At 43.4% G+C, this 27,128-nt stretch overlaps 1 protein-coding gene across 2 annotated transcripts in view; it reads left to right on the forward strand.

Annotated features, from left to right (window-relative positions):
* ITGA8 (integrin subunit alpha 8) overlaps positions 1–27,128 on the forward strand; it is a 136,644-nt gene that overhangs the window by 67,789 nt on the left and 41,727 nt on the right. For both annotated transcript variants that reach the window (XM_079948271.1, XM_079948272.1), the window contains exons 20-27: positions 728–875; positions 7,259–7,351; positions 10,798–10,877; positions 12,668–12,748; positions 16,304–16,409; positions 17,440–17,598; positions 19,518–19,640; positions 23,681–23,794. In XM_079948271.1, coding sequence (XP_079804397.1) covers positions 728–875; positions 7,259–7,351; positions 10,798–10,877; positions 12,668–12,748; positions 16,304–16,409; positions 17,440–17,598; positions 19,518–19,640; positions 23,681–23,794 — 904 coding nt within the window. The remainder of the gene's footprint in view (positions 1–727; positions 876–7,258; positions 7,352–10,797; positions 10,878–12,667; positions 12,749–16,303; positions 16,410–17,439; positions 17,599–19,517; positions 19,641–23,680; positions 23,795–27,128) is intronic.

The raw sequence follows: 27,128 nt of genomic DNA on the forward strand, positions 1-27,128 counted from the left end.
GTGGGTGGCGCTGTGGTCTAAACCACTGAGTCTCTTGGGCTTGCTGATCAGAAGGTCAGTGGTTCAAATCCCTGCGACAGAGTGAGCTTCCATTGCTCTGTCCCAGCTACTGCCAACCTAGCAGTTCAAAAGCACACCAGTGCAAGTAGATAAATAGGTACTGCTGCAGCAGGAAGGTAAACAGCATTTCCGTGCGCTCTGGTTTCCATCTGTTGTGCCAGAAGCAGTTTAGTTATGCTGGCCACATGACCTGGAAAGCTGTCTGGGGACAAACGCTGGCTCCCTCGGCCTGAAAGCGAGATGAGTGCCACAACCCCATAGTCACCTTTGGCTGGACTTAACCATCCAGGGGTCCTTTACCTTTACCTTGGCTCTACCTCCACAGTTGGACACCGTAATGCTTCCGATTACCAGCTGCTGGAAACCACAGGAGGGGAGAGTGCTGTTGTGTTCATGTCCTGCTCCCTGGTTTCCCATAGGCATCTGGTTGGCCACTATGAGAAGAGGTTGCTGGACTAGATGGGCCACAGGCCTGACCCAGCAGGCTTTGCTTATCTCATTATGTCCACCCTAATTGAAAGTCACAAGTGAAAGGAAATGTGCAGCTTGGCAGTAATGACACAGGGATGACTCCTCACATCTGCTGAAGGGATCTCAGTTTGCTGAGAAATTAGCACTGTTGTGTATTTTGAAAACCTGTTATGAAAATGAGCTTTATTTCTTACAGGGATAGAGATCAGATCATAATTGGGGAGGAAAACTGTGTCACGCTTATGATCAACTCAAGAAATGAAGGCGAAGGTGCCTATGAGGCTGAGCTCCATATTAAGATACCCCCAGAGGCAGATTACACCGGTGTCGAGCGTAACAGCAAGGTAACATGTATTGTCTTGCCATCTTCTTTTTCCCTAACAAGAGGCTGCATAGCAGAAACCTATACAGGCACTTTGCGGGAGGAAAGCAATGGCAGTCATAGATATTTGACATCAATTATATTTATTTGAACCAAGTGGGATAGCAGGCCCTGAAAAATGATATTTTTAAATTAATTATTCACACAAAGGTGTATAGTAGCCTCCCCCAATATGGTGCCCTCTATCACCCTGACCATTGGCCATGCTGGCAGGGGCTGATAGGAGTTGTAGTCCCACATCACCTGGAGGACACCAGGCAAGGGAAGGCTGGTTATTGTAATGTTGTTCAGCAGTGGAGCTTGAACTGAGCTGGCTGTAGTTTGTTTTAGTTGAAAAGTTTAGAGGCACTTTTGGAGGAGCCGAGATGAAATTCTATACCCTAAATACACAGACAATTCATGTGCTCACTACAGGGCAGCATATATCAATTCATCTGACTACAAAGCCTGCAAGCTGATACAGCATGAACTTTATTTTGGATAGTTCAAAGCATGACACGCCCCCCCCCCCCAAAGGAACCAAGGTGTGCCAAGTTAATTTCCTTTTGAGAATCAAATATTTTTCTTGTGTTGAAAATAACTTCCTGCTCCTCTTCTTTAGCCTGTTCTACTGATGCAAAACTCACTGAAGGGGGTAAGAAAGATCTGTCTGTAACAGTTGACAAGAAAGGAACTGTGCTATTCTTAGAGGCTATATTTTTAAATTAAACAAAGCTTTGTCTTGTATTTGTAGACTCATCTCTAAAAATAATATTTAAAAACCTGACCCTTTTGCTACCAGATGTGTTTTGGTGTTCTGTCCAGTCTTTTGTGCAGTTGTGAAGGTCACAGCATGAACTTTATTGTTGTATTATGAGGGTGTAAGTTGTTGAGGCAGGTATGTTAGAATCAGCATTGGAAATGTGTTTAAGATGTCAATCAGTCAATCAATCAATCTCCTTTATTGGCATAGAAAAAGCACATCGTATACATGGATTATAACACAACACAGTTAACGAAACATAGTAGGAGTTACTTTAGGATAAAACTGTCCAGAAAATGTGAAGTACAGAAATGGCTCTTAGGACCGATGGTGACATAATTTTATGGCATCACTCAAAAAGTGTTTAAGATGTTTTAGAGATGTTTCTAGTGTTTTATCACTTGTTGTTTGTCACCCAGGGCATCTTTAAGAGGAAGGGCAGGTTATAAATTTAACAAATATTTAAATAGTAACAACAACAACAACAACTGTTGCGGCTAGACAAACGTGTGTCAAAGCAGAAACTCAGTGCAGCAGAGGATTTTCATTTGTTTGTGTGGTTTTTGTTTGTTTGTTTGTTTGTTGTTGTTTTTTGCTCATTTGAGGAATAAACGTTTAGCTGCTAGTTGGCGAGGGGGGGGAGCGGAAATCAGCTTAATTAGAGCTTCCACCACCACCCCAGGAGGGGAGGGGAGAAAAAGAAATACCAGATTCCATGTCTTAAATACACTCACACCAGGAGCAGGTGTCCTTGATGCTAGTGGCACTTAATTCCATGTAACTTTCTGTGCCAGAGCTGGGTGTTAGAATGTCAACAGCTAACACTCAGGCCATTAATATCCGGGCCTTTGGGGAAATCATTTGTGGCCAGCGATTAATCATCATCACACAGGCAGCTCTGCCAGTTTTAAAGCCTACACAGCTTCATTCATCCGGGAGTTCTGCTAGGTTGCCCATTTTCGTCCACATTCCTCTCATTTCCACTTGAAACCAGATCCAGGTTGCACTGGTGCTGATGTTAATTGGTCAGGTTTTGCTACTGTTCAGAGCGGTAAAAATAAGCCATGTGTTCCTACAAAAGGGGAAATAAAGTCATTCCTAGTGTGTAGTAAAAGGCTAGTGTGGCTAAATATTTGGAGGTGTTAATGGATTAGCAAATGTGACATGGGGAACTGCCAACAGAACATGTGTCAGTTGTTCTCCTTTGCAAATACCCAGGTCTTTATTCTCCGATACAAGAATAATTTCTACAGTACAATTTCTGCAATCTTGCTATCCTTTGAGCTAAGTGGGTTTAAAATATGGGGAGGAACTGAGCTTTATCCGTTAGGTCAGTGGTGTGATGCTTCTTGGGTGTGCCTTGTTTTCATTAATAAAGATAAGGAACAAAGGGCAAGCAGAAAAATACTGTGAAGAAAACACACAAAAGACTAACTAATGCATGCTACCAAGTCTTACAGAGACTTGATATTCATGGATGAGGCATAAGGGTCACCTAGTCAGTTCTGTGTAAGGGGTCCTTGGATGGTCAATGAGGGTGATGAATAGGGTTGACATGGGCAATTTCTGGTCCTCCAGATATTACTGGACTGCAGGTCCCATCATCCCTGACAATTGGCCATGCTGGCTGAGGCTGGTGGGCATTGGAGTCCAACAACATCAGAAAGAACACGGGTGGAAAGGGCCTCGTGTGCTGTGGCACCAGTGTTCTTTGAAACTCACTCCCTCTTGAAGGACTTTGGAGAAGCTGCCATGGGCACCACACACAGACCACAACCAAGTACACCATTCTACCTGTTCCATTGGCTACCAACAGACCGCTTCTTTCAAGTCTAATTTCAGTGGTGGGTGAGATCCTGTGGGTGCCAGGAATGGCCTCTCCGGGCACATGTGTGCTCCCAGGAGCCACATTGGTGACCGCTGCCAGGAACTAGTTTCCTACATAAAGTTAAATTAGCTGGCTGTTATGTAAAGCACAGGATTCCTCACATTTCTGAACCACTGTATCAATCACTGGGGCATGCACAGCGCCTCATGTTTTTCAGAAGTTCTGCTGTATACATTCCTCATATGATTTTATTTCTCTAGCTAACGATGCCAACGAATTAAGGCAAAGAAAGACAAATAAGTCTGTTTTTTCTTTTGTTCAAGCCCCTATTATGCAACTTCTCCTCTTCTTGCAGCTCCCTGTTCTTTCTCCCTCTGTTCCCTTGTGTTTATACAGATGACCTGGCTAGAGAAAGGAGGCCAGAGATAATAATACACAGAAAGATCAGAAGTGTCTTTAGTCTAAAAAAAGAAAAGAAAAGAAGAGCCCCATCAAAGCAACAAAAAATAGCCTGTGTTATGGGGTGGATAGAACGCAGGGCTGAAAGTCAGAACACAGGGGTGGCAGGACCCTAACTTCACAATCCTTGGATGCATTCACAGTACTTAAATTATTGCATTTTTACAGCTAGATGTGCCCTCAACACTTTTGGAACATCCATCAGCAGCAGATTTCTCTGGGTGATTGAGAAAAACACAATTCTTTAGTAGAGTGCTAATTACTTCTGTTCTCTTGGGCAGAAATAAGTTGAATCCTTTCAGGAAGCGAAGACAGATGTGACAATTTAAGAGCAGCCAAAGAGGTTCATTGGTGCTTCCCTTCCAGTAAGAAAATTAAAACAGTTGTGTGTATCTTCAGAGAGCTTCGATTTGAATGGGGATAACCTGTTGGTTATAGGTAGCCTATTGGTTAGTGCCTGTGATGTCACCACATGCCAGGGGTTGGGAACCCTTTTTCAGCCCAAGGGTTGCATTCTGTTGGAGGATGCCTTCCATGGGTTGCATGCCTGTGGGCTGAAGCCAAACATGGGCATCACCAGAGGCAGAAGTGGGCAGTGCAGTGTACCATACTTTTCCATGTATAAGACGAGGATTTTTTACTCTAAATTAATGTTTAAAAATGGGGGTTGTCTTATACATAGATAGTGCATAGGGGGACGGGTGATTGGTTGCAGCCATGAGCTGCAGCTTGTCAGCGGTGATTTGGTGGGTGATTGGTGGCTGTGGGAAGGGCTGCTTTGGATTGGCTGCTGCTGCGGTAATTGGGTGGTTGATTCGTTGATGCGGCAATGGCTGCTGTGGATTGGCTGCTGCTGCGACAATTGGACGTGATGAGCGGGCAGACGCTTGTTTGCTTTTACGACGCGAGTGATGGTCAGTGTTTATCTGAAGGCTTAGTGATTTTCTGCATTCCCTCCCAAATAAAGCTCAACAACGTCGGGCACCTCCCCCTATTTTCTTAAATTTGAGCCTCCCAAAATAGGGGGCATCTTATGCACGGAATAATAATAATAATAATAATAATAATAATAATAATAATAATTTATTATTTATACCCCGCCCATCTGGCTGGGCTTCCTCAGCCACTCTGGGCGGCTTCCAAAAAAAATATTAAAATACTGTAATACATCAAAACAAAATAAAAAAATTCCTTCCAGTAGCACCTTAAAGACCAACTAAGTTAGTTCTTGGTATGAGCTTTCGTGTGCATGCACACTTCTTCAGATACACACGTGATCCATCCATCCATTTGCACAGTGTATCTGAAGAAGTGTGCATGCACACGAAAGCTCATACCAAGAACTAACTTAGTTGGTCTTTAAGGTGCTACTGGAAGGAATTTTTTTATTTTGTTTTGACTATGGCAGACCAACACGGCTACCTATCTGTAACTGTAATACATCAAACATTAAAAGCTTCCCTAAACAGGGCTGCCTTTAGAAAATACGGTATGTGGCTGTTGCCTTTTGCACAGAAGGCGACACTATAGCCATGCAAAAGCCAGAGGTTTCTACATACCAGATGCATACAGAAATCTCTGTCCCCCATCCAGGCAAGCAGAAAGCATTCCCACATTTCAGGGGCACATTACAGCAAGGCCCAATGCACAGAACAGGGCCAGGGATTAGGGGGATGGCCTGGGCTGAGGTTCCTTAACACCTGTTACATACCTTTCCTCCTCCAAATCCGGGAACTGTTTGACAACTGCTCTTTAAATGTTTGTGAGTGCCTTTTGTAAGGTGATGTACGCATCAGGAGCGAGCAACATTTTTGCTACTGAGGGCTGCGAACCCTCAAAGGAGAACTGTCTGGGGGCAGAGCCATGGTAGGCAGGGCTGGTCCCCCACAAATGCTTCCTCTCTTAAGATCATCACTACAGCACACTCTTTGACTCTCACACCTGCCGTGATCCATCCATCCATTTGCACACACATCAACTGCGCACCTACACAAACCCACAAAAGGGACATTTTTGGATGCCTTTTCGACACACAGATTCAAGTTGAATTCACACTTTTGAAGCACCCAACTCTCCCTGTCTGTGTGTAGACAAGTGAGGCTGTGGGACCAGAATCTGTGAAAGTCCATCTTAAATGAAAGGCACCATTCACTATCTTCCCTTCTTGAGGGCTGCTAGGGACCTGAGAAGCTGCCAAGTCAGATGTTTGGTCTTATCTAACTCAGTACTGTTGACGCTGACTGTCAGCAACTCTCCAGGGTTTGAGGCAGGCATCTTTCTGATCCCTGTCTGGAATTGCATACCTTCCAAGTGCCCCGTTCAAAATGGGACATCCCGTTCTTTCACACAAGATCTCGGCAGCCATTTTGGGTGTTGTAATCTTGCGTGCTCTCACATTGCACTCTCATCCCTGAAAAAGCGCTTTTTGGGGGGGCGAGAGCGATGCGCAGATCACATGACTCACCTGAGAGCGTGTCCTGGAAGACACATGTCCCAATTTGGGGCTTGAAAAGGTTGGACAGTATGGAATTGTCAGGGGTTGAACCTGTGACCTTCTGAGTGCAAAGCAGTTTCTCTACCACTGAGCTATGTGCCTTATGAAATATTAAAACCCCAATATGGGGACCACTAACTGTTTCACTAACTGGCCCAGAGACATGCAGACTCTGCAATCTAGCATTGTGTATCCAGCATCTGGGGGTGGTGGCTGTGTTGATTTGCAAGTGTGGCATGTATAGACAACAGCACCCAGCAGGGGTAAGAAACTTTTATTTAATTGTTATGCCCACTGCATGGAGAAAATGCTCTGACAGTCTCGCCAAGGGGGAACCTTCCATTTCATTCAGAAGCACAAATGTCACCACTGAGATTAATATGGAGGTGAAAAAGGTACTTATCCTACTGCCTTTGGAAAAGGTAAATTATTCTCACTCACTTCCACAAAGCTCTTGGGCACTGCAAAAAATTTCTTTTGTCCTAAAGCTCAACTCCGTTCCAAAAGCCGTACACAGTCAATGCAACTTTGCTAGCAACTTGGCTTCACTCCGTAGATATTTTCTCTTCATATCTGTAGTGAAAGAGCAGATAATGCAAGAAATAAATATGTAAATCTTATTTTTTCCTTCCAAAAAAGAAAAGACAGATATATTATTCTCTTCAAAGTGTCAAGCCTTCCTTAAGCATGAATGAAAGATTGGGCCTCTGTGCAGGTGTTTGAGATCAGGAGTAATCTTGCCATCTAAAAGCCATTCATTTTGCCAACAGGATACATTCTGGATTGACCTTTGACCTCCCTGTTGGTGTTCTTTTGTTACAGGCCTTGCGCGTGCTGAGCTGCGATTACAAGATGGAAAATGAAACTAGAATGGTGATTTGTGACCTTGGGAACCCCATGGCAGCTGGAACAAATGTAAGACAACACCAGAAACGTTTGCTGATTTTTATCAAATTGAATTGTTTGGGGGAGTTAATGGAAAACTGCCTCAATTAGGGGAATTTGTGTCAATAAGAGACAGCTTAAAAAATAGAGATATTTGGCCAGGAAATGGTTCGTATAATAGAAGACAGCGTTACATTATATTTTTAAAAAGATAATAGACTGATTGGTTAACTTATTTATGAACCAGGCCACAATCCATTTGAAGTAATCAGCTCATATTCTGGCAAATTAATTGGACCTGAGTACTTAAGTGCACACTTGTCTGATTGCTTTCACTGAGATTTAGACTCCAGTCCTATCCATTTGCCTCATAATAAACCCATTGAACTCTAAGCCTCGCTTAATACATTGCATAATCCTTGACAATGCAATCCTTTACATGTCTATTCAGAAGACATGTGAAAAATGGCACTGTCAAGGATTATTCCAGCATACTCTGGTTTACATCACTTCTGAAGAATTACTGAATGTAGGTACATACATCTGATTCGGAAAGGAATGTCCCCACTAAGGACAATTCACTTGAGAATTTCCATGGTCTGATTATATTATTTGTTTTGTGATGGGTGGAAACACTAAAATACGTTACTCTTGATTGTTATCATGGTTTTGTTTACATCATAGTCATTTGAATCACAACTAACATTAGAAGTGCATTTATTTGCAAACAAAAATATGAGTGGAAAAAGCAGCAATTGCTGGTACCCCCTTGGTATTTTCTGTGATGGGATGGACTTTAAGATCATTATACAGTGGTACCTCGGGTTACATACGCTTCAGGTTACATACGCTTCAGGTTACAGACTCTGCTAACCCAGAAATATTACCTCTGGTTAAGAACTTTGCTTCAGGATGAGAACAGAAATTGTGTGGCGGCAGCAGGATGCCCCATTAGCTAAAATGGTGCTTCAGGTTAAGAACAGTTTCAGGTTAAGAACAGACCTCTGGAACGAATTAAGTTCTTAACCTGAGGTACCACTGTATATGACTGTTGTTGTTGTTGTTGTTTTGCATGAAATGCCAGGGAATATATAGATAATTCAAGCAAACTTAATTGCATGTGTTAAAAAATGAAAGTGTGCTCACCTACATTTACGGCATTGGGGTAAAATCTATTGACGGATAAGTTCCAGAGAACTGATTATCGGGTTGGTTGGAACAGCTCCCTATGAGGATGGGGTTTTTGTCAATTAAAAAGTAGGTGTGTAGGGGTGGGGACATGATAGAAGTGTGCGGAGTTTATATGCCTTCTGTCATAGTGCTGGAACCTGCAGCTATCCTACGAAGTGGAATGTTGGAAGACTCAGGGCAGACAAAAGAAGTGTTTCGCCACACAGGTCATAGCTAAACTTTTGAATTAACTGCAGACGCTGTAACAACGGCCGCCAAATTGGACAGCTTTAAAGGGGGGATTATGAAAATTCATGTAGGATAAAGGCTATTAATTCCCATTAGTCCTGATGGCTGTTTACCACATCCACTGTTGTAGGCAGTGTGCCTCTGAATACCGCTTGCTGGGAATCGCAAATTGAAATACTTTATTGTCACTTGTACAACTTGTATACAGTGAGATTACACGAGCACCCCCACTCAGCTCTCTCAGTCTTAATTCCCCTCGTTTACTGACGCACACCCACCAAACCTAAAGTCAGTTGCCCTGTTGTTATCTTTTCATTCAGCAGCAGCCTAACAGCCCATGGATAGAAGCTGTTCTTTGCCCTGTTGGTGCGACAATCATGCTTCTATATTTTCTGCCTGAGGGCAGGAGATCAAGAAAGTGCCGGCCAGGGTGTGAATCATCCCTGAGAATTTTCCTCACTCTCCTGAGGCAACGTTCTTCCGCTATTTCATCCATCAGATTCACGGGACAGCCCATAATATCTTGTGCTGTATTCACCACCCTCTGTAGACACTTACTATCAGTATATGTCAAACCAGCGTACCACACTGTGATGCAGTATGAAAGGACACTTTCTATTGTTGACCAGTAGAAGGCGATCATCAAATGTTGATTGGCATCGTTCTTCTGCAATACTCTGAGGCGATGGAGTCTCTGTTGGGCTTTCTTAACCACCTGGGTTGTATTTATTTACCAAGTAAGGTCTTCACTGAGATAAACTCCTAGGAATTTAAAGGAAGATTTAAATGGGGGAGAGTGCTGTTGTACTCAGCTCCTGATATCAGGCTTTCCATAATTATATGGTTGATTACTGCGTTAACAGGATGCTAGACTAAATGGGCCTTTGATCTGACCCCAAAGGGCTCTTCTTATGTTCCCACTTACTAAACTGAGTAAAACGTTGCGCGTTAGTCTCTGTGGAGTTTTATTGGTGGCATATGTGAACCTCATTTGCCTCTTATTACCAGGAGTGTCAAGGACCAAAAGCCACCTTTAAAAACTGTCGCCACTCAGAGGCGTCATCTGCTACTCATTAGTACCTTACAACAGGAGTGTAGTTTTGTTCTGTGTAAAGTTTCAAAGTGAGGCTCATGTGTTGATCATCAGGACTGTAGTGCATATTACCTGTATAGGGAAGCCTTTAAGTATGTAATGTTTTATTGTGTTTTTATATATGTTGGAAGCCACCTGGGCAACTCAGTCAGATGGACAGGGTACAAATAATAGTGTGTGTGTGTGTGTGTGTGTGTGTGTGTGTGTGTGAATGATTATTGCCCAGCTGGCTGGGTTTCCCCAGCCACTCTGGGCAGCTCCCAACAGAATATTAAAAACATGATAAAACATCAAACATTAAAAACTTCCCTAAACAGGGCTGCCTTCAGAAGTCTTCTAAAAGTCATATAGTTGTTTATTTCCTTGACATCTGATATGAGAGTGTTCCACAGGGCCCTCTGTGGAAGGCCCTCTGCCTGGTTCCCTCACTTCTTGCAGTGATGGAACTGCTGGAAGGCCCTCAGAGCTGGACCATAAGTGTCTGGGCTGGATGATGGGGGTGGAGACGCTTCTTCAGGTATACTGGTCCAAGGCCCAGTTATTATTATTACCTAAGTTATGACTTTGGGGCAGGTGCATTAAAAATATAAGAAGAGCCCTGTTGGAACAGGCCAGAGGCCTGTCTAGTCCAATATCCTGTTCTCATAGAGGCCAACCAGATGCCTAAGTGAAACCTTTAAGGATATGAGGACAATTTTTCATTCTGCCTTCTAATCGTATACAGAAAGTCTGGCAATCTTATTTCTTTATGGAAAAGAAGACCTATTGGCTCTTTAAAGTTAGCTGATGAGCAGGGAGTGGGCAACCACAGCTTGAAGAATTATTTGCAACCCTGTACATTGGTATACCTTGCATTTCCAAATGGCACCATCTAGGGTCCAATTTAGACCAACTGAGGGCTATCGCCTTTAAATGTAGTACAGTCAAATGCTCACAGTTCTAATTAGTGAATTTTGAATCCTAGTTTTCTACAGGCATCCGGTTTACCGTTCAGCGTTTTGAAAATGCCGAATTCAGCATCCAGTTTGAACTGCAAGTGAGAAGGTAAGCTGTGATCCTGGAGACTCAGTCTGAGTACTGAAAAGTGCACGGAGCTGAAAGAGGAGGTTGGAAAGAGTGCTACTTTCCCAACTTCCTCCTTTAGCCATACGTAGTTTTCAAGGGGGAAAAAGGTAATCGCATTCACGACCTCATGACCAAGTTGCTGGTTTGTGCCCACATGTTAAAGGCTTTAGGAGCACCAAGAAAAACCTCAAGGGTACCGTTAAGGTGCCATGCTGGTAATTTCTGCTCTGTAGTGTGTATTTAGCAGAGGGATAAGAAATAAAATTTCTTTTTCTTACCTTGAAAGGGTAGGAAAGCCTCCAAAAGATAGTTACTTTCCTCCAGAGATTCTCCATCATTCTCAGCAGTAACAAGGTAAAGGTAAAGGTAAAGGTACCCCTGCCCATATGGGCCAGTCTTGACAGACTCTGGGGTTGTGCGCCCATCTCACTTAAGAGGCCAGGGGCCAGCGCTGTCCGGAGACACTTCCGGGTCACGTGGCCAGCGTGACATCGCTGCTCTGGCCAGAGCCAGAGCCAGAGCCAGAGCCGCACACGGAAACGCCGTTTACCTTCCCGCTGGTAAGCGGTCCCTATTTATCTACTTGCACCCGGAGGTGCTTTCGAACTGCTAGGTTGGCAGGCGCTGGGACCGAGCAGCGGGAGCGCACCCCGCCGCAGGGATTCGAACCGCCGACCTTTCGATCGGCAAGCCCTAGGCGCTGAGGCTTTAACCCACAGTGCCACCTGCGTCCTTGAGATTCTCCATCATTCTCAGCAGTAACAAAGGAATGGTCAAATCAAAGTTTACAAAGCAGAAGGCAGTTTATCACTAGTTCAGTCCACATGTCCATGAATTTGGTGCAGTTGCTACAGAAGGAAAGATTACTGGATAAGAGACATATGTCATGGGGCTTTTCCAAAGAGCAGCTATCATCACTTTAGATATGTTTCCTAACCACATCACAAGATCAGTCTTCAGAAGTCCTGGGTTTTGTTGCATTATTGGAACATGTAATGTGATTACTATCATAGTAAATATATTTTCATGTTGATATAATAATATATAGGTGAATGAAGTAGAAATGAGACATATTTCTTCATTTAATTAAATGTGTGCCTCTTTAGTTAGCATTTTTTAAACTTGTGAAATCAGCCTGTGTGAGTAGTCAGGAATGTGGTTAGAGCTGTGATTTCTCTCTACACAAAGAAACTATGGAATAAACTGGTAGATTACAAAAATTACAAAGCCAGTGGCATATTACAAATGCAACAGGTGATTTTTCCAGGTATACTGCTTGCCAGCTCGGTGGTGCATAGACCCTCTGGAAATATTTGTATACTCTTCAAAGTATGGCACAAATGCTTTCTTTCTTATTTCTAATATTTCTTCCTTTTCACTGAGGAGTGATAATCACTACCCCTTCATCCATGTCACCTCTGGTAGCAATTGATCAGTAATGTTGGAAGGAAGGTTTTATAACCTATATCCTATTTTGGGTAGGTTATTATTAGGATATTGGGAGAAGGATGTGGAGGAAGAACCAGTTCCTTCATAGTTATCAATATACACATGACGTTTCCTTGATTCATGAAGATCCAGGCCTTATCTATTATTCCAATGGCCCCAGACAGTTGGCTGCATCTTCCACTACTACCCTGCTCCAACTCTCAAATAGAGAATTGTTAATTTGATAAGTGCTGTAGCCCCGAGCACGATAGGCTTAAGTAAAAAATGCTTTCAGGTTTATATATGTGAAACATAATTAACCTTTTACAAATTTCTTTTAGTTCCAACAAGGTTAATCCCAACAGTAATCTGGTTGACCTTCAGATCAACATAAGTGCAGTAGCTCAAGTACAGGTCAGAGGGTAAGTACATTTTGTATTCAGGCTGGACATTAAAAAAAGAGCCTAACCATAACTGTTTGCTTAGCTTACTGTGAGTGGGCAATAGTTAGGCCACAATGTTGATTGGTTCAAAAATGGGATTGGGCTCAAAAGCAAGCTGGTCCTATCATTAAACAGAGTGAGTCATATATCGGTTGCAGATGCTGGAGTGAGGTGGAAAGACAACAACCTACAATTCTTCCTGAGCTATTCTCATCTGTTAGATGACAGATCTGTGTGTGTCACTTGGTCCTACCTGTGCCTAGACTTTTTTGTGCCCCTCAAGCTCACCTGCCACCAAGGGATGTGTCGAAGAACACTGTCCCATTGCCAGTGTGGATCGTAGGAGCCAACTCATAGGGACTGAGGGGTCTTCGGCCCTCCCAATAAAATATTTGAGGGGGGCCCCCGCCCACCCCCAAGTTGATGAGCATTGCCATTCAAATGGTGTGCGTGCACCACATCATGTGATCAGTTATGCAGGGCAGGGCTTAGCTTACCTGCCCCTCCCCACACTACTTTGTTCGAGTTGGTCCAGTCTAGTCATCTTCTGTACATGGAATGTGAGGTTCGTGTGCACCCTCCTGTCATTTGCCTCAGGCACCGAAAATTCTCAGGCTAGCCCTGCTCAATAGAACTTTGCCATTCAGAATTTCCACTGATTTCTCATTCTGCCAGAACAATTCCTCATACAAAAAAGTCCTATGCGCAGGAGCTTGAAGTTCTGAACCTACCACATCATACAAATGGGCAGATTGTATATTTGCGACTAGGTGTATTAACTTTGTTATGGGGATTAAAAACTTACTGTGCTTTGTATATTTGTCCCCCTTCCTTCTGTCTAACTTTGAGCTACATGACAGATGGCACAATGTGCCCCTCTCCATTGTCCACTGTGGTTGTTTCTGCACATTTGGTTTAGCACCAGACATTAGTGCTTCCTTTGCATTCAGAATCCCTAAACTAGGAACTCTAGAAAATGTTTTTAAAAGTTAGAGAGAATGGAGCTGGCGGACCCACTGCCTTTGTTTTCTTAATCAAGTTTAGATGTGGATCATAGCCCAGAGAGCTCCATCAGGTTGCCCAAGGGCTTCTGTGCACTCAGCGATATTCCCTGGGAGCAACATTCCGACACAAATTCTCACAAATTGCTCTTGAAACCTCTCCAAGTTTCCAAACCGGTTCACATTGCAGCATGGAGAACACTTCTTCGTGGAAATATGGCCAAAGGTCCACACGGCACATGGAACTAATTGAGCAATTCACTGGAGAGCGGCCAGTTTCCTTAATAAAATATCAGCAATCTTAAGTATACTTTTATCAAAAGTGTGCATATTCCTATGCATCTACTTTGAGTCAAGTGCCTAAATGTAAACATCTGTTGCTAAGAAGGAGGCAGGTGAAGAAATAAAAAGAATAGTACAGGATGTTAAAATCCTATGGCAGGACATAGCCAGTCTTAGCCATAACTCCGCGGCTTCTAAAAGTGCATCCTGCCTTTGCAGGGCTTGGGAACACCACATAACATGGAAATGTCTCATGATCTCCAAAGTGCATTAAAATGGATACTGTTTATGAAATAATACATCTTTGGCTAGACAAACACATCTTACACTTTCCTTCCTTTGCTTCTTACAAAGCAATTTCCCTTGAAAATTAAATGTTTACTAAAAATCTTGCTGTTATCTATTCAGTTTATATACTGCCCTTTATCAAAAGAGCCCTGGGTGGTATACGACAATAAGAACACATTGCAGAGCATCAATAATAAAAACATAATGAAAAGCATAACAACATCACCATAATAAAATAATCATAATGTTACCTTATCGTTATTCATGGATATATTTAAATGGATATATTGTAATTTTTGCAGTCTGGTTCTTTGCATTGCTATTAACTATTTGGAAGGACTGTTGAAGCATGTTCTCTATAAACTGAGAGGTGCCCCCCTCAAGCTGAACAAACAGGCATTTGTGTGAAGATGGAGCGGTGGTCTCTTTGGAAGGACCCTGTGATTAATTTCATGCACAATTGCCTCTTCCTTAAAGCCTGGAGAGTCATGCTGTAATGAGAAACCCAACATTCCTAATATTCCTCTCTGCGATACCAAGAGCCTTGGAAAGCTGTTGTATCATTTTGGGGAGGCAGAATGCAAGGAAGCCCTACTAGGCAGTATCTATACATTCACCCCTTTCCCTCTTTCTTTATTCCCTCAAACATGGATGCTGGGTAACTAGGACTGAAGCTTGGCTGTGGTGGAGAAGCTCACATACAGGAAAGGGGATTTTGGGGGGTGCAGTGAGGAGGAGGTAGGCTGAACCCTGTCAGCATCTACCAAAGCATAAGGCTGCTTCTCACAGCAATTGAGCTTGCTGCAGTTACGTAGGTGTTTTCCATAATAAACACAATATTATTTATTATTCCATAATAAACATATCTGACATTCAGACGTACTGTCAAACCAAGGTTTTGGTTCTACAGGAATGGAACCTAATGGAACTTTGATTTCAGGTTCTTTCTCCTCCTATTGCATTATGCAATCTCCTCCACCACCCCCTCTTGCTGATTTGTGGCAAACCATAGATTACCATGTTTACCACTGTTCGATCCTGGTTTACTAGGCCAAATTACAATCAGTTTTGAGTCTAGTATGTCTCTTGCCAATGTATGTAGTTCTCTACAGCTCTCTTCTTAGCCTTACAGCAATGCTGCACAAAGGGTCAGGCTAAGAGAGACAGTGACCAGTACAAGGGTGTCCAGCAAGTTTCCAGGCTCAAGAGGAATTTGAATGTGTGTCTCCCTGGTTCTAGATTAGGGATAAGGAACCAGTGGCTCTCCAGGAGCTGTTGGACTACAGCTCCCATCAGCCCCTGCCAGCAAAACACAGGGTTATGGGAGTTGCAGTCTAACGAAATTAGACATATGTGTTCTAGGCCGACACCCTAAACCAGGGGTGGGGAACTGGATCTGGTAGCAGGCCAGATTCTTCCTTCCCTCACCACTTGTGGGTCAGCTTTGAGAGGTGGGCAGTGCCAACCGCCTGTCATTCATCTGACACCATTATGACTTCATATGGCAACTTGAAAGGGGCTCCTTTTGAAGTCCATTTCAATACAAAACTGCTTGCGAATGGACTTTCAAAGGCAATGTCTCACCAATCAGCTAATGGGCACTAAGAGGCATCACTTTGAAGTGTGTTTCAAATAGTTTTCAATGCAAACTGCTTCAAACTGACTTTTAAGTGATGGCAGCCACACCTTTGCTTGCCTCTCACCTGACATCACATATGACATCAAGGGTGGGGCAGGCGGGCATGGTTTGGGGAAAATAACCATGCGCTAAACACAATACCATGCTCCCACACTTTAAAAAAAAGCTACATGGGTATATGCTCATGGAAAAATTCCCACATGCTTGCAGTCAATTTCTAGTTGCTATCATACATAACCATTGTTTCCTTAAATCAGATTTAATGTTTTTCATTTGTATAACAGACAATTGATCGGATAGGGCTGTGCTTTTGTACCATTTCAGAGTCTCCCATCCTCCACAAATCATTTTGCCAATTCATAACTGGGAACCAAAGGACGAACCTACTAAAGAAGATGAGATTGGACCTTTGGTGGAGCACATATACCAGGTAAATATGCATATACAAATGAACCATCGACTTCCAAAGGATTTGTTGGTATAATGTTCCACAGACAAACCGTGAAATTATTCTTTGGCAGTCTTTGGGTTCTAGATGGGGATTTTGGCCAGCCAGCAACACTTCGCATGCAGCAATGCTGAGTTTGTGAGACATGCCTCTGTCAGTTTCAAGCACAGCCACCACAAAACCCACAAAAAGTGAAGTTGCCTTGGCAAGATTGAAATTGACAGAACTGTATATGGAACCAGATGATACACACATGTTTGTCAAGAGGTATCCGATACTAATAACAGGAAATTATATTAGAATAAAGGTTGTTTTTAAGCTTGAAAAGCATGCCTTTGAACACCACACACAAATACACCTATTAAAAAACTCTCTCCCCACTTCTTGAAACCTGAAAAGGAGTCAGTCCACTCTGGGTCATCTTCCAACCAAATTAACCTGAACATGGGCGAGACTTCCCCACACTTCACAATGCTCCTGCCCCAGATATGGCCACTCAATTGGGTGTGTGAGCCCTGTGAAAAACATCACTGGGCATTAGGGAATGAGGAGAGCTCCAGAATGGGAATACAGAGTTTGTGACTCTTCAGATGTTTCCAGACTCCAACTCCCATCATTCCTGACCACCAGCTTAGATCTCAATTGGGAAAAGAATGACCCAGCTGTGTTTACACAGCCAGAGTTGAAAGGAGGAACCAGCAAGAAAGTCGTTTGGCACAAAAGCTACACAAAAGGCCAAGAGAATTTACAGGCTGTGAGCAATTACCCAGGAGAAAGTTGGCATGCCATGAAGAGAGCTGTGAGGACATAGGATTGCTAGGTAGAATCAAGTGCATGGCAAGAGAATTCAGCTGGTTTTGGCTTCTGTCGCCACACCATTACAACCTGGCAACAAGCAGCAGAAAACATTGGGAAGGGAAGGGGCAGAATTGATGGGAATGAACAAACTGTATCTTGGGCTGCAGGATTCCAGTTCAATTTATTCTCCTCTTTGTGTGTGTCTACTCCATAGTTGCAGAACATTGGGCCAAGTGCCATCAATGATACAGTCTTGTATGTGGAATGGCCAGTTCTGAGCAGAAAGGAATTCCTTCTTTACATCCTTCACATTCAGACACATGGGCCACTGCAATGTCAAACAAGCTCTGCAATCAATAGTTTGGAAATAAAGGTAGGGGACTTACATGGAGTTTCTTGGATCACCTATATGGAGCAACTGTTTATTTTCTCAAACTTCCAACCAGGACTCTGCAATCATCATCTGAGGCCCTTCTTTGTGTGCCTCCTCCACAAGAGGTCTGGAAGGTGGCAACACGAGAATGGGCGATTTCTGCAGTGGCTCCCAGTTTGTAGAATGCTCTCCCCAGGAAGGCTCACTTGGCACCTTCATTACATATCCTTAGGTGCCAGGCAAGAACATTCCTCTTCTTTCCAGACCTTTGACTAATTAAATAATCCACCTAATTCCGCCTTTCTAAAACAATATGTGAGCTGAAACATAGACATCGTTTGAAATACAAAAGCTTCTCTGAATTTTGCAACACCGTTCTCAAGCCAAGGAATATGCACAAAAATGCATGTATTGGTGAAAATAACATGCACAAATGTGTTAGGGAGGAAATGCATACAAAAATGTGTGTATTAGGCAAAATTGCATACAAAAAAATTGTATATTAGGAGAAATTCACACTTTAATGCTGATGAAGTTTCATTTATTTGTTTATTTAATTTATTTAATTTCTATACCGCATTATATTTTCAAGAAAAATCCCAGCATATTGAATCAATAAGACATAAATAAAACAATCTGAAGAAAGACAAATATAGAGTATACAGTCAAAGCAACATAACAGAAAACAAAAAAAAATCTTAAAGATTTCATAATAAAACATCACAAAGGAGCTCAACTACAGAATACATATTTAACATAGTAGGACTGGGTGAGTGTGGGCCCCGCTCCCTAGGCCAGGTGGAAAAGGCCTTGCAGGGAGCAGCCTTCACGCCTTACAGCCGGGCGATGTTCCTCCGGCCTCATGAGAACTTTTCTTCCAAAAATAATTGCAAAGTGATGTGGAAATGTGGAGAACTGAATTTAAAATTCAAAAAATGAGAAACTAAGAGAAACTTTCCCCCCCTGTCACATGAAGCAGGTCTTTGCCTCTGTCTTTTTACTTCCCCCAACTATGCCTTTTTCTTTCTGCTTTTCTTCCTTCTGTCATGTGTGATGTGTTCTAAACTGTATTATTATCTTCATTTCTCTCCCACGAGATCTTTCCAGTTGTTTGTTTCCTGGAGTAATACCAGGATCACTTTTATTGCCAGCATTGTCATATGAGCTGTATAATGTTTTGCTTTAATTTGTTCAGCCCTGGTGAAAAATGGCACATTTATTCTAGTCGCACGACTCACATCAGAATACAATTTCTCTCTGCTTCTTCCAAAGTTGATGTCCTCCTTATGTTGCAGAGAAGCAAAAAAAATGAGACTAAAATAATTTTATTGTAATTACGAACAAAAAAAATGACATATCAACAAAAACAAATGTAAGTTCTAAGATTTATTCTACAAATGTTATATTTGGAGCCATTCCTCCAAAGGTCCCCCACCCCACATAGCAGTGCAGAAGTCCTCAGTTGGAATAATTCATTTCCCAGAAAGTAAACACACACACACACACACACACACACACATATTCAACCTGATCCTGGTCATACCAGAAGTATTTACTGGTACCAAAAAATAATAACAACTACCCACAAGATTTCTAGAAATCAGTAGTAAATTTCCGCCTGGATGAAAATAAATGGAACCCTAGGCTCAGGAGTTTAATTAAAGCAAAATATCATCATGAAAGTTAATCAGATGGCAAAAGAAACAAACCAATCTTGTTATCTAGTCTTTAAAACAAAATATTTTACAGTATCCTTCCTGGCTGTAGTTAATCCTCTTGCTAGTTGAAGAGGGCAAAGTATCAGCTCTCAGGGTAGAGCTGTTAAACGAAAAGAAGAAAAGTCAATAGCAAACCCAAGATCTCTGTTAGAGAGCAATTGCAGAGTTATGTTCACAGCTCTTTCTTCTTTCCCTTTGCAGTTTGCTGTCCCAGAGGACACTCCGGAACTCGCTGCTTTCTTACGCAACTCCTCCATTCCCCACTATGTTGGACGGAGGGAAGCCAAAGTGGTGGAGCATCAAAAGAACTCTGCAAAAGTTCTGGTGAGATGGATGGAAGTTACAGTGCTGCACACTGAAGACTTTTGGGTGCAGTCTTAAGGATGAGTGGGGGGCTGTTATTATTCTAGTGTTGGTATGACCAGTGACAACTGCACTTCCCTTCGTGTTTTGGGGAGTATGCTGTGAGCTTTAACTGCCCGTTCTTACACGGAGAAAGAACCAGAAGCAGAAACACTTATGTCATAGTTTATGGCCTACCACATATAACTACAGCTTGTCTGAAAGAATGTCTGGCAATTGAGCACACAGATCTGCAGTCCTGATGACCAATTTTCAAATGGTCAAATGAATATGAAATTTCCGACAGTATCCGAAAGGTGGTGGACACCATGCGCTGTTAGAGATACTGTTGCTTCCCAAAATCATCTTAATAAAACAAAACAATCTAAATATAATAATTTCACATATTGCCCAGGCTTCCCTCATTTTCAGGGATTTTGAAGGAGGGTCCTGCGAATTATCAGCACCTTTAGCAAACTACAGCTTCCAGGATTCTTTGGGGAGGCCATGACTGTTTAAAGTGGTGTGATACCGCTTTAAAGTTATAGTTCAGACGGGGCCACACTAAAGAACCCTCTTCAGATCTTCCCACTTGCAACAGGAAGGTCAGGGTGAAATGGGCATGGCCAGTGCACATCCATCCATCCTCCTCCCCAGTTTGAGCTGTCACGTATTATTTTTTGAACACTAGGACAGCTGCCAACAAGAAACTCTGCTTATTTGTTTACCAGTTCTTCCAGATTTTTTTTAAAAATACAAATATTTAAGTTTTCATTTTATTTTTTCTTGAAGTTTAATTTCTTTCATTTGCGGGGGAGGGCAGGTGAGTTGTCCTCCCCTCAAACTTTAGGGTGGGTGTTTTTTTTCCTCTCCCCCTTAGGTTTTGTTTTTTTCGTTCTGCAAAGCTTGAGATTGCACCAAGTCTACTGGTACCTTCCCCCTTGTGCCATTTTGGCTGCATAGAGTTTGTCACTCACCCCTGAATTTTGCAAATAGAGGGAATGATTTGGAACAGGATTCAGATTATGCATGGGGGGGGGGGGGAGAGCTCAACAACTCTTCTGTCCAGATTCTCACTGTTTGAAATATGGCAACCTTTGGAAAGAAATTCAAGAGAAAAATCTGAAATCAGTTATTGTTTTAATTTGGCAGTATGAAAATCTTCTTACAGTTATCTTGGTTTCTTATTCTAATTGCCAGAGACAAACTAAAATGTATTCTAAATTCCATGGAGACCACCTTTTGTAAAATATTACCGCTCAGCCGTAAAAACTGTTTAATGCCTCATTATCTGTTATCTCCCACAATGACTGGCCTGCCTGTTTGCCAGTACAGATTCATTCAACAACTGCAAATGCTTAGCCCCAATGTTAACTGTGTGTGGGATCTGCATTTTATATAGTAAAAACAAACAGAACCAGATCTTTTATTCAGTAGTTTGCTCCAACTACTATTGTGCTTGGATTTAGCCTGACAGCATTTGGTACTGTGTCTCTTTCTCATGTCATCTTTTGGATAGTATAGAAGAGAGATGATTAAAGGGAGAGAAGAGCACACCATTTATCTTGTGCTCTGCTGCTTACACTGGTCTCAGCATCCCCCTGCAGTACTCACTCAGGGGCTCTCATGACAGCCTGCCTTGGTTTCTTGGGCAAGGAATGCCCCCCGTACACAATTCCATTGTGCACATCATGGAACATCCCCCAGCATGGAGGGAGAACAAACATATTGAACTGCTCAAAATCTTGTGTAATATTGAAGTCCATGGATTGCAGCCCATGGCTGGGATTCAGAAAATCTACTTCTGGCAAGCCACAGGGTTTGCCTTAGCATAGTAGAATTTTTGACATATTTCCCTCTCTAACAGCAATGTCAGTGCCAAACAGTGTTTGGAATGGAGGGGAGTTTAAAAAGCAGAGTTACCATATGGAAGGTGGAGGGCAGGAAGGGTCTTATGTTTCTATGGGGGGGGTGTTAAAACCCCTGTGAGCGCAGAAAAGTAATTGCAAGGTTCTTTGGATCCTGGGCTTATAAGTTCATCCAGTTCCTGCTATATTAACAACAAAATCACCCTTAGAATGCAAATTACATACATCTGAAAAAATCCCTGGAATATCTGCTGAAGCCTTTCATTATGTGACTCTTTCTTTCATCTAGTGTGATTATGAATTGAAAAAATAATACATACCTCACTTGCTCCTACAAGACAGAGAGATAAACAAATCAAGCTAGATTAAAGAGTGATTAAATAAGAGAAACTAAACAAACATGTCCTCTAAAACATTGCTTTTCAGTAAATTCTGTATAATCAAGACCCTGCTGAGGAAGTGGATGGGAGCTGAGAAAACACAAGTTGAGAAAACACAATCTCTCATTCAGCTCTCTTGGAGAACTGAACGTTTATGTAGCATCATGTAATTTTCTGTACAAATTTAACTTCGCACCGCCATTTAGGGAGTTCGCAATCCAAAGCATCCAGTCCCTCTCTTAAGATACAATTGTGCGGAAAGAGCACCATTACACAGAAATGCAGGGCCCCTCCAAATTGTTGTTTTATTGCGGGTGTATTCTGTGACATGTTCTTGATGCAACGATACTGCGTTAGTGGTGGGTTTGCTCTGCTTCTGCGGTTCTTCTCCAGTGCTACCACATTATTGCTGTCCGGACCTGGTATAAAGCAGGACCAAACCGAAAACAGAACATTTGTGGGGTATAAAAAGTTAAGGGATTTCAGCAAGACATTACAGGAGATGCACTGGTTGGAAATGAAGCAGTGTGACTCCCCAAAAATCTTTGCATGTGCAAACAATGACCGTATTTTTTGCTCTATAAGACTCACTTTTTCCCTCCTAAAAAGTAAGGGGAAATGTGTGTGCGTCTTATGGGGCGAATGCAGGCTGCGCAGCTATCCCAGAAGCCAGAACAGCAAGAGGGATTGCTGCTTTCACTGCACAGCGATCCCTCTTGTTGTTCTGTCTTCTGAGATTCAGAATATTTTTTTTCTTGTTTCCCTCCTCCAAAAACTAGGTGCGTCTTATGGTCTGGTGCGTCTTATAGAGCGAAAAATACGGTAGTTCGCATATGACCACTCCTACAGCATCATGAGCACAAATCATCATGACTGTGCAAAAAAAAAGATGCTTGGAGGAGCTCTAACATTAAAGTGTCAATTTCAGTGTTGGGGGAGTCAGGGATAACATAAAAGCTCTACAACTTGGTGTTTATTGTGCCATAATATACCGTATTTTTTGCACCATAACACTCAATTTTTTCCTCCTAAAAAGTAAGGGGAAATGTCTGTGCGTGTTATGGAAGGAATGCCTACGGGTGGCATGCCTACGGATTTTCCTCCTCTAAAAACTACGTGCGTGTTATGGTCGGGTGCGTGTTATAGAGCGAAAAATACGGTATGTATGTATGTTGCAGGTGTCTTCCTTTGTGCCCTTCAATTCATCCTCGCTTACAGCTGATCAGCTCTCAGTGTCACTAACTAACCTCAATACTGATAATTCTTATCATAAACCTCATCAGTAGTCTTAGCCTAACTAAGCCAATTAGATGATCTATCCATGTATGTTTCATAATTTTCACACACAAGGTTTTCACCCAATGGGTGCATTAGAGTCCACCATAATGGAGACCCCACTAAAATTCAACCCCAAGTAAAATTCAAATATGTTGTTTCCTCATTTTTACAGTTTACATGGGATTTTAGTTAAATAACAAAAGTGAAACCATGAGAGTATTGTGTTGAATGAAATGTGCTAATTTTCCATTGTGGAAACCTAGGTTCTACACAAGTGTCTCCAAGGAAATATAGATTCAATTCTTATGACTATATATGCATTTTAAGTAATTCATTTAAAAAAAAAAAAAACCCCACAAATTCAGTCTATTTTTCCTTTCCAAAAATGAAAATCCATCTTGCTGGGAATGCACATGGCATGCAGGACACACTGTTTGTTAATGCTTTTGTCTAGATCCCAAAAGATAGTTAGAATGTCGTATTGTTTCCTGTACAGAATTGCACAAATGTGGAGTGCTTGATGATAACTTGTTCAGTGGGACTCTTAGAAAGAGGGAAAAGTGCTGCACTGAAAATACGGTCTCGTTTGTGGGCTTCAACATTTCTACAGGTAAGAAAATGCAAGCTAAAATATTGGGAAATGTTTCAGTTTTGTGTATTGTATGTGTATTATGTACTGCAAAATGAAGCTTCCCCTGAGAGCCAGTGTGGTGTAGTGGTTAAGAGTGGTAGACTCGTAATCTGGGGAACCGGGTTCACGTCTCCGCTCCTTCACATACAGCTGCTGGGTGACCTTGGGCCAGTCACACTTCTCTGAAGTCTCTCAGCCCCACTCACCTCACAGAGTGTTTGTTGTGGGGGAGGAAGGGAAAGGAGAATGTTAGCCGCTTTGAGACTCCTTTGGGTAGTGATAAAGCAGGATATCAAATCCAAACTCTTCTTCTTCTGGCTTCTGAAATCATAGCTACAGGCTGCTTCTAGATTAGAGTAGGGAAACCTGCAGCCCTCCACATGGCTGAGGCTGATGGGAGCTGTAGTGCAACGCCATCTGGAGAGCAATAGGTTCCCCATCCTTGCCCTGGGCCTGAAAGACACTAGAAATCTCATCTCCTCCAATCAAACCCCAATTCAAGTGTGTAAAGGCGAAAGTGAACTTCAAAACACCGGTCTTCCCTTCTGTGCGCAGCTTGGCTTGCTCCATGCCAGAGGTCCAAGTCTCAAGCTTGGGCTAAATTTCCTATCTCAGTTTTTAGCATTATCTATAAAACAATGCATGCCTCTTTTGTATGTGCCACATTTCAACTTTCTAACCAATGTTGAAATACCTTTGGGAATCCCTTTCATTCCAAGGTGAGACAGTCAATTGTCTCACTTACACATTTCGCTAGTAACAAGCTGCTCTGGGTTGTACCATTCAGAAACCTTTGAAGTTTCTAGATGGCGTGGGCACAACTTAACTGTTTGGGGAATACAATCTCAGCCCCACCTTTTGAGAGAAATGTTTACGATTTCTCCACTAGAGTTTTCCCTTAAACAGCATGCTAGGACATACTCAATGTAACGTGTGACGCTGCCTTGAAATTATTGGGAAAAGGCAAGTGACCCTTATTTCCAGTGATCCACTGGATCTCATTGATCCTCAGGAAAGATTCAGTGACCAGTAATAGATGCTGTGGTCGTCTGGTGGTGCTCACCTGCCCCCTCAACAGCTAAGCCTCTGAAGTGGGCAGGGAGGTCAGCATGGTGCAAACACCACCAGCAGTGCCAATCTGGTACCCTTGCTGGTGCATTTCACTGCGCTCATCTCACCAGTGCACCCCTTCTCCTCTCAGTAAGCAGCAGTGACTCAGCTGTTGGGAGTTCAGGTGAGTACCGCCATACCACAGCATCCACTACTGGTAGAGACCTGTGTCATACAGGTAGATCCAGCAGCAACATTCCTTTTGAGGAATTGCCCTCATCTGCATAAGCTGAAATGCTTCAGGGATCACCTAATTTATAATAATAATAATAATAATAATTTATTATTTATACCCCGCCCATCTGGCTGGGCCTCCCCAGCCACTCTGGGCGGCTTCCAAAAGAATATTAAAATACTATGATACATCAAACATTAAAAGCATCCCTGAACAGGGCTGCCTTCAGATGTCTTCTAAAAGTCTGGTAGTTGTTGTTCTCTTTGACATCTGGTGGGAGGGCATTCCACAAGGAGGGCGCCACTACCGAAAAGGCCCTCTGCCTGGTTCCCTGTAACTTGGCTTCTCGCAGTGAGGGAACCGCCAGAAGGCCCTTGGTGCTGGACCTCAGTGTCCGGGTAGAACGATGGGGGTGGAGACGCTCCTTCAGGTATACTGGACCGAGGCCGTTTAGGGCTTTAAAGGTCAGCACCAACACTTTGAATTGTGCTCGGAAACGTACTGGGAGCCAATGTAGGTCTTTCAAGACCGGTGTTATATGGTCTCGATGGCCGCTCCCTGTCACCAGTCTGGCTGCTGCGTTCTGGATTAGTTGTAGTTTCCGGGTCACCTTCAAAGGTAGCCCCACGTAGAGTGCATTGCAGTAATCCAAGCGGGAGATAACCAGAGCATGCACCACTCTGGCGAGGCAGTCCACAGGCAGATAGGGTCTCAGCCTGCGTACCAGATGGAGCTGGTACACAGCTGCCCTGGACACGGATTTAACCTGTGCCTCCATGGACAGCTGTGAGTCCAAAATGACTCCCAGGCTGCGCACCTGGTCCTTCAGGGGCACAGTTACCCCATTCAGGACCAGGGAGTCCTCCACACCTGCCCGCCTCCTGTCCCCCAGAAACAGTACTTCTGTCTTGTCAGGATTCAATCTCAATCTGTTAGCCGCCATCCATCCTCCAACCGCCTCCAGACACTCACACAGGACCTTCACCGCCTTCACTGGTTCTGATTTGAAAGAGAGGTAGAGCTGGGTATCATCCGCATACTGATGAACACCCAGCCCAAACCCCCTGATGATCTCTCCCAGCGGCTGCATGTAAATGTTGAAAAGCATGGGGGAGAGGACAGAACCCTGAGGCACCCCACAAGTGAGAGCCCAGGGGTCTGAACACTCATCCCCCACCACCACTTTCTGAACACGGCCCAGGAGGAAGGAGCGGAACCACTGTAGGACAGTGCCCCCAGCTCCCAGCCCCTCAAGACGGTCCAGAAGGATGTTATGGTCGATGGTATCAAACGCCGCTGAGAGATCCAGCAGAACTAGGAAACAGCTCTCACCTTTGTCCCTAGCCCGCCGGAGATCATCAACCAGTGCGACCAAGGCAGTTTCAGTCCCATGATGAGGCCTGAATCCCGATTGGAAGGGATCCAAATGGTCCGCTTCTTCCAGGCGTGCCTGGAGTTGTTCAGCAACCACTCGCTCAATCACCTTGCCCAAGAATGGAAGATTTGAGACTGGGCGATAGCTGGCCATCGTGGCCGCATCTAAAGATGGTTTTTTAAGAAGTGGTTTGATAACCGCCTCTTTCAGCGGGTCTGGGAAGGCTCCCTCACAGAGGGAAGCATTCACCACCCCACGAAGCCCATCGCCCAGTCCTTCCCGGCTAGCTTTTATAAGCCAGGATGGGCAAGGATCAAGGAGACAGGTGGTTGGTTTCACTCGTCCAAGCAGCCTGTCCACATCCTCGGAGGTAACAGATTGGAATTGATCCCATGCAATTTGACTAGACAGGACTCTAGCACTCTCCCGCCCCGGCCCTGCTCCCACGGTGGCGTCTACCTCTTCCCGAATCTGAGCGACTTTATCTGCAAAAAACTTTGCAAAATCATTGCAGGAGATCATGTGGCCCGTACTGGGCCCTGATGTAGCAGGTGGTTCCGCTAAATTGCGGACCACCTGAAAAAGTCTCCTGCTGCTGTTTTCTGCAGATGCAATAGAGGCGGTGAAGAAAGTCTTCTTCGCCGTCGCTACCG

This window comes from Podarcis cretensis, assembly GCF_951804945.1.
Source record: "Podarcis cretensis genome assembly, chromosome: 12".
NCBI lineage: Eukaryota > Metazoa > Chordata > Lepidosauria > Squamata > Lacertidae > Podarcis > Podarcis cretensis.